Source organism: Arvicola amphibius, chromosome 2, assembly GCF_903992535.2.
Source record: "Arvicola amphibius chromosome 2, mArvAmp1.2, whole genome shotgun sequence".
Classification (NCBI taxonomy): Eukaryota; Metazoa; Chordata; class Mammalia; order Rodentia; family Cricetidae; genus Arvicola; species Arvicola amphibius.
Genome location: NC_052048.2, coordinates 80,310,906 through 80,319,025, shown reverse-complemented (window position 1 = coordinate 80,319,025; position 8,120 = coordinate 80,310,906). Strand labels below are relative to the sequence as shown.

Sequence of the window (8,120 nt, the reverse complement as noted above, 5' to 3'; positions counted from 1 at the left end):
TGCAGAGGGGGGTCAACTCTCTCCAACTCTCTCCTCCCAGGGTGCGGCAGACCTTCGCTCGAACCCAGTCCCCTTCATCTTATTTCTCCAGAAAAGTCGCGTTCGCACACAAAACACGGGTTCTCCCCAACTTGAAAGTACCCAGGAAGCGTCTCAGCCTCAGAAGTACGCCGACCACTGGGTCGGCAGGCGAGTTCCCTGTCACCACGCCTCTGCCTTCCCCACACCACCTGACCAGAAGCCCCACCCACCAGCGACCCACCGGGCTGTGAGGCCGGCGAACGCCGGCGCGAAGCCCATCCTGCGCCTGCGCGAGCAGGCTACCAGGGAGGGCGGAGCCAGCGCCGGATGCAAGTCGCTCTGGGCGGGGCTTAGAGGCAGTTCGCTGGTCTTGGGACTGGGTTTCACAGCGGAAGCCGCGGTTTAGGACGGTATCTTGAAGCACAGAGACTGACCAAAGCGGGTTCTGTAATGTAGGAGGAGCTTATGGCGGAAGCCGGAAGCAAGGGGCGGATTTAGGGAGAGATTACTGTTTATAGGACGGGGCTGGCTGGGCCGGAAAGCGGCGGTGTAGGTGGGGCTTAGGCACGTTGCGCTTGCGCACGGCGCACCCCGCGGGCTGCGTAGTTACTTTTGAACCGGGTGGCGGGGAAAAGCTGAAGGAGTTGAGGCTTAAGGCGGCCGTGTGCGTGAAGCTGACAACGTTCTCCGTTAGGCCTAGCGATGGCACAGCAGCTCGCCCGGGAGCAAGGCATCACCCTGCGCGGGAGCGCGGAGATCGTGGCCGAATTTTTCTGTGAGTTTTGAATGAGGCTCCCGCGGCCTGGCCCGGGTCCTTGGACGCGCACTGGGGCAGAACCTCTGCTTGGTCTTCCGCTCATTTCACCTGCGGAGGGGGGAACGCTGCGCTGCACTGCGCAGACTTCGGCCTCCTGGAACGGAAAGGGCTTACCCGGAGCATCACCCCATTCGCTCTTGAAAGCTGAGGTCTATGTTGCCAGCCTCTGACAACATAGTCTGTATTTACACTTAGATTGCGATACTGTACTGGTTGGCATTGTTGGGTTAAAGGTTTTCCGTGTCGTTTTGTGCCTATTCTGCTTTCTGGAAGACTTTACAAACGTGAGTAGATGTCTATAGCTTTATTTTTTTTTCTTTTCGCTTTCAGCATTTGGCATCAACAGCATTTTGTATCAGCGTGGCATATATCCGTCGGAAACCTTTACTCGAGTGCAGAAGTATGGACTCACCCTACTTGTAACTACTGACCCCGAGCTCATAAAGTATCTCAATAATGTGGTGGAGCAGCTAAAAGGTAATCACGCTTGGAGTTTTACATCTTCTAGGGTTACATTTGTATGGGTTACATAAAGCAGTATAATATGCCTTCTCAAATATAGTGCTTCTGAATTCGGAGGAAGCAGATAAGAGAGAAATCCCACCCTTCCTTTCTCCCACTGATTTTAAGTATGCTGAATGTCTGGACACTGTTTATTCATTGGTAGCTCGGTGATGTCCTGCCTGTTTGTCCAGTACTTATTCCCACCTATTTTTATTCCTTCTAGAATTCTTAATTCTTGAGTTGTGCATCACTTAGGATTTCTGTGTTTAACCTTGTATCTCCAAACATAATCTTATGAAATACTAATTCTAAAAGCATTCCAAGTGTCTTTTATCTCTTTGAGTTTTTATTTTATGTGTTTGGATGTTTTGCCTGGGTTATATCTGTATGTACCAGGTACATGCATGGTTCCTGAAGAGGCCAGAAAAGGATGTCAGTTCTCAGGAAGAGCAGCCAATGGTCCTAAACATTGAGACATTGTTCTGGCTCCCAGAACCTTTTTTGTTAAGAGTGTTTTAGTTTGTTTCAGCTGTAGTTTTATTATAGTGTTCATTGCATTTTTGTTAGCTTCACCATTAAAATGGCCTTCTTTTGGTGACCATCTGAATGTATTTAGCTTGACATCTCTTTAAGGCCATATTCTTTTTTTGTTTTGCTTTTGACAGGGTCTCTCATAGCTCTGGCTTTTCTGAAACTTGCTATGTAGACAGGCTAACCTTGATAGAGATCAGCCTCCTAAGTTGTGGGACTAAAGGCGTTCACCAGTATTCCCAGCTTAAGGCCATGCTCCAAAACATTCTTTGCTATTCCTATCCACAGAAGAGTATTCATCAACACTTGGGGCAGGTTAAGTATGAATTCACAAGCAAAAATGGTAGGGTATACTCTCTACAAATTTTCTCAGTCTCACATTACTGACATTTTAATCTGATATTTAGTGGGGAGCTTTCCTGTATATCTAAGATAATGTGGCAACATCCTGTCTCCTGCTCACCAGATGTCAACCTTCCTGGCTATGACCATCAGATACCTCTGTATATTGCCATGGGAGCCTGGTAGACAAAGTTGCCTTTGGTTTAGAATTTCTTTGGTAGATTAGACAGCTAGACTAGGAAAGATAAAGCACTTGGTAAATATGTGGAGATAGACTTCTATTCTGAAGTGCAAAGATAAACATACCTGGAGGAGCGGCTCATCTCTCATCATTCTCGGAAACATGCTTCATATTCTGCAGAATAAAACCTAAATGTAGGATGCTCTTCCAAATTGTGTATCAGGGACTAGGTCAACAATCCAACCAGAAAGGAAATCAGAAATCTGAAAACTACTTCAGTGATTCTTACTCAAAGCTAATCAAGTCTGAACAGTCATAAGCATGAAATCTGCTTTGTTGCATCTCTACCAGTGTATCCCTATAGATTTGCATCCTAGTGTCTGTAGAACCCTCTCCCTTTTTACCCCTTCCAACTAACTTACTGCCAAGACAGATAGGTTGAAAACACAAGGTTAATTGATCACTCTGCTTAAAACATAGACCTGGTATTCCAGATTCTTAGAAGCAGTTTCTTTATTCAGTGCATAAGATTTTATGTGATATAGCATCTTGATTTTTCATAATAATGTATATTGTCCCTTTATTTGCAATTATAGTATCCTGCAAAATTGTATATGCTCTTCTCTTTTGAGTATTTAAAGTCTGGACTTCCCTCTCCTTTGTACATTTAGTGCAAAAACTAATCCTTCCTTCACCCACCAGAATGGATCAGAATTTTTTTTTAATGCTCAGTGCTGTCTTTCTGTTCCTAACAGCCACCACAGATGTGACATGGCAGATGTTTTCACAGTGGTTAGATGAAAGCCTATGCCTTGTTCTTACTGTGGATTACAGGGAAAGTACAGGTTTCACTATGATGTCCATGGTCGCACCTATTAATAATATGGAGAATTTAAAAACTGACTAAATTGTTAATGGGGGAAATTTTTCCGTTATGTGTGAAAGGATGCCTGAAATAGTGGTCTTTAGAAGAGAGTTGTGTTCTGGTTAGAACATAAGAGATGCCGTGTGTGTTGCAGATTGGCTCTACAAGTGCTCAGTCCAGAAACTGGTGGTGGTCATCTCCAATATTGAAAGTGGAGAGGTCCTTGAAAGATGGCAGTTTGATATTGAGTGTGACAAAACTGCAAAAGAAGATGGGTAAGTATGGATTAAATTATTCCTACTTTAATTGTTTTTTTTTACAACTTCTATTGTTATGAGTTCAAATTGTTCTGAATTGATTTCTTAACTGATCTATGGTATTTTTTTAAAATATTGACTTGTGAGGGACTTCTGAGTTCCTCTTAGTCCCTTAGTAGTTGTGTAGATAAGATGCTTTTTTAACATCCTGCCTTTGGCTAACTCAGTGAAATTTGACCTTCATGTTTCTGGTTATTCCAGAACTATGATATAATATGTGGGCCATTTAATCAGGTGCTTTCAGGGACTGTTAACTTCAAGAGATGAGCCTAGACCTATCCCTAACTTAGATTGTAGCTCTGCTTCATCTAATGCCGTGAACTTTGAAGATGGCAATCACTCTACATCAGAAATGCCTGTTATGCTGAACATTGTTTTCTGTAATTCCTGTAATGAAGAGCATTTTGTTCTTTAATCTGTAGGAAATTTCTAGCTGATAAAAATGTTTATGTGTAATTTATTTTACTTATTAAGGAATTAGGTATTTGGATGTTAAAAATGCCCAAATTCTACCACGTTTATATGTTAGAATCGATTTCCCTTTATCTTAGAGTTTCTGGTTATATCCTTATTGGGAATGGTTGAGAAACTTACTGACCATCATGCACTATACGGATACTAAGATCAGCACTGTTGGGCAGATGCAGTAGCCCTAGAATACAGTTAGCCGTTAATCTTTAGTCTCCTAATGTATTGGTTCTGTGTTATTGGAAGCATTTTGCTCAGATGAATGGTCACCAGTGTATGATAATTAACTTAATGAAACCTAGCATGAATCATTTGTTTGGTTCCTTTGTAGTGTTTGTAGAGAAAAGTCACAGAAAGCCATCCAGGATGAAATCCGTTCAGTCATCAGGCAGATCACAGCTACTGTGACTTTTCTGCCACTGCTGGAAGTTTCTTGTAAGTATTGTACAACCTTAAATTTTCTGCGGGAAATGTATGCTACTGTTGGGAGGATACCCATTTATTAAATCTCTTGATTTATCACTGCCTTGTAATATAAGTGGGATATGGGAAGCAGAATGCAGCACGAACCACACAGGTGTTCCAGAAAAGGTGAGGGCAAAGACTGAAGAGATGGCTCAGTGGATAAAGTACTTGCTTATTGCTTAGCAAGCATGAGGTCCTGACTTAGGATCCCCAGCACCAGGACCCTCCAGGTGGTTATGGAGGCCCACCCATATATAACTCCAGCCCAGAACGGCAGGATGGGATCACCAGACCAACCTGGCTAGCAAAACTAGCCATCTTGGCAAGCTCCACCTTGGCTTGAAAAATTCTTCCTCAGTGAATAAAGTGGAGGAGCAATCATTAGCTTGGGAACTCCACATGTGTGCTCCCCACACACACTCAGGAAAATGAGAAAAAAATGAAAACACTGAGAAAAGTGAAGATATCAACAGTACCTTCTGAGAGTTTCTTACAACTCCTTTTCCTATCACTTTCTGCTACAAAGTATATTCGTTTCTAGGAAAATAATGAGAGCAAGCTAAGCTAGCTCTTAATAGCAAGGCGGTTTCAAATGAGTTCCAGTGAGACCAGCAGGGAGGACAGCTTCAAATCTTAAGAAATATTTAATCTTGTTTCCAACTTAGGTTCATTTGATCTGCTGATTTACACCGACAAAGATTTAGTTGTACCTGAAAAATGGGAGGAATCAGGACCCCAGTTCATTACAAATTCTGAAGAAGTCCGTCTACGCTCATTCACTACCACAATCCACAAAGTGAACAGTATGGTGGCCTACAAAATCCCTGCCACTGACTGAAGAGAAGGTGAGGAAACAATGAAATTAGTGTGTTTTCCCAGAAATTAAATCAAATATACTTGATACATTCTCTTCTTTTGTTTCATTTTCAGGTAAAGAAAGCCAGGATCCTTGTTTGATAAACGTTCCTCATTGTTCTGTTTCTTGGGTTCCTCCTGGACTTGCCATAAAGTCAGCATAACAAGACTGCTGCACATTAAGGCGAACCGACCGATCTTTGTCAACATTGAGGAGTGGAGTCCTTTAAAAGTGGTCATTGTAGATAGGAATTCTTTTGTTAGAAAGCTAAATGAATCCTTAACGTTTAGCTCAGGAATCTTGACCAGGATATAGAGAAGCATATAATGTAAATACAGCAGAAGGAACTGAAGCTTTGGTTAGTTCTGAGAGTCATGAATACTGCCTTACTGGGTCCTTTTGTCATTTCTCTTTGTATATAGACCCCATATTGAAATACATGCTAATTCATTGATTTTAGTGTATATACCATGAACTCACAAAGCAGTTCATACTGATTAGTTTCTGTAATAAAGAACTCTTGTTTTTAATGTTTTATAAAATCAAGTTTTAAATGACAGTGATACAAAAAATTGTTAACTTGTGTTTTACATTTGTGTTATAGTGTCCATATAAATAGTGTGGTGTTATGGTCAGATATTGCGGTAAATTGAGTGAGTGGGTTGTTCACTTTGGTCATGTGCTACCTTTTTCTCACAACAGTGCAGGTAATGTGAAGAGGCAATGTCCTTTGAAATTAGTTCGAATACTAGGCTACAGTATCCTGGGTTTTGGGTTTTTCCTGTCATATACATTTATTCATAAGTTGTCATATCAACATTTTAATGACATTTCAAGTAAAAACTGAAGTGGATAAAAGTTGTTACCAAACATTGTCTGCGCTCTCAATTCAGTTATTAGACAGGGACTCCAGTGGCATTGCTATTTAGAGAGGTAAATTGGGGTGTGAATAGTAAGGACAGTAGTTTTTATAAGTTCTAAGTTTTTTTTTCTGTCAATACACTTGGTTTCCCTTTGATTAACATATAACAATAGCATACAAGTTTAGAGTATTTGTCAGGCAACAAGACTTTTGTGAATATACTTACAGATTTAACTATCCTGGACAACAGACTTCAAGACACATGCTATCGTTAATTCCCCATCACAGGAAGCATGCCAGGCCAAGGGCTCAGGTCCAGAACCACATAACTCAGATTGAGCATCAAGGAAGCTTAAGCCTAGACAGGTACAGGATGCTGTTCTGTTTCTCTAGCACAGCCAAGTACTGCAGTATCAGGAGGGAATGGGTAAGAGGAACAGCAAACACAGTTACTATGTTAAGGGTGCAGACACCATGGTAATGAGCCGTGTGCTCATTTGTTACGTTCTTTCCTCAAAATCACTTAAAGTAGGATCAAAACAAAACACTACTGATTAAAATGATTCTAAGTAATTGTATTTTAGAACAGAAATATAGTTGTGCCATCCAATACGTATTCCCCCTTTAAATTGAACCTGATAAACTAAAATCTTTATTGTAGCAACTCTAGAATGTTCTCCAAATCTGGTATCATGTATGCACACATTGCTTGTGATTGTATACATTATATCACATATATACATACATGGTGGTGGCTCACTCTGCTGATAGATTTTATCTAGAATAATTACCAAAATACTTTAAGATAAAAAGGGCAGACAGTGTTAAGAGCTCAACTATATTAAAGTGAAAGTAAATAGTAAATTTGCGTAAAATAATAATGAGTTGGCATTCTAAATATTTGAACTTAAATTCCATAGATGAGTCTGAGTTCCTTCCCTCAACCACCAAACTGTTTATTTCTACTCCTCTTCCTTATTCAGTTATAAATATGGGTGGTAATTTCCTTTATACAAGCTCCATCCTATTTTCTGGATTATGGCACCCTCAGACAGGATGGTCGAAGAATGCAGCATATCTTTGAGCTACCCAGACAAGTCCTGCCTTCGTTAACAGCTCATTGTAAGGGCTTTCCACAGTCTCTTCATTTTCTTTTTTTGTATTTTTTTCTCATTTTTTATTAAAAATTTCCATCTCCTCCCCTCCTTCCCCTTCCCTTCCCTCCCCTCCACCCATACCCCCACTCCCTCTCCAGGCCAAAGAGCCATCAGGGTTCCCTACACTATGTTAAGTCCAAGGTCCTCCCAACTCCCCCCAGGTTCAGGAAGGTGAGCAACCAAACTGACAAAGCTCACACAGAGCCCGTCCATGCTGTAGAATCAAAGCCCATCGCCATTGTCCTTGGCTTCTCAGTCAGCCTCATTCAGAGAGTCCGGTTTGATCGCATGTTCCATCAGTCCCATTCCAACTGGTCTTGGTGATCTCCCGTTAGTTCTGTCCCACCATCTCAGTGGATGAACGCACCCCTCACGGTACTGACTTTCTTGCTCATGTTCTCCCTCCTGCTCCTCATCAGGACCTTGGGAGCTTAGTCCAGTGCTCCAATATGGGGCTCTGTCTCTATCTCCATCCATCGCCAGGTGAAGGTTCTATGGTGATATGCAAGATATTCATCAGTATGGCTATAGGATCTGGCCTTTTCAGGCTCCCTCTCCTCAGCTGCCCAAGGAAGTAGCTGGGGGTATCTCCCTGGATACCTGGGAACCCCTCTAGAGTCAAGTCTCTTGACAACCCTAAAATGGCTCCCTTAATTAAGATATATGCTTTCTTGCTCCCATATCCACCCTTCCTATATCCCAACCATCCCCTTCCCCCAAGCTCTCCCCATCCT

The 8,120-nt window shown here is 41.9% G+C and overlaps 1 protein-coding gene across 1 annotated transcript; it reads left to right on the top strand.

Annotated features, from left to right (window-relative positions):
* Nucleotides 1-367: 367 nt before the first annotated feature.
* On the top strand, nucleotides 368-6,237 carry Mad2l1 (mitotic arrest deficient 2 like 1). Its single transcript, XM_038319754.1, has 7 exons — nucleotides 368-431; nucleotides 716-796; nucleotides 1,169-1,315; nucleotides 3,416-3,536; nucleotides 4,378-4,481; nucleotides 5,177-5,356; nucleotides 5,442-6,237. Exons 2-6 carry the CDS (start codon nucleotides 724-726, stop codon nucleotides 5,347-5,349), a joined length of 618 nt encoding a protein of 205 aa, XP_038175682.1. The 5' UTR covers nucleotides 368-431; nucleotides 716-723; the 3' UTR covers nucleotides 5,350-5,356; nucleotides 5,442-6,237.
* Nucleotides 6,238-8,120: the final 1,883 nt, after the last annotated feature.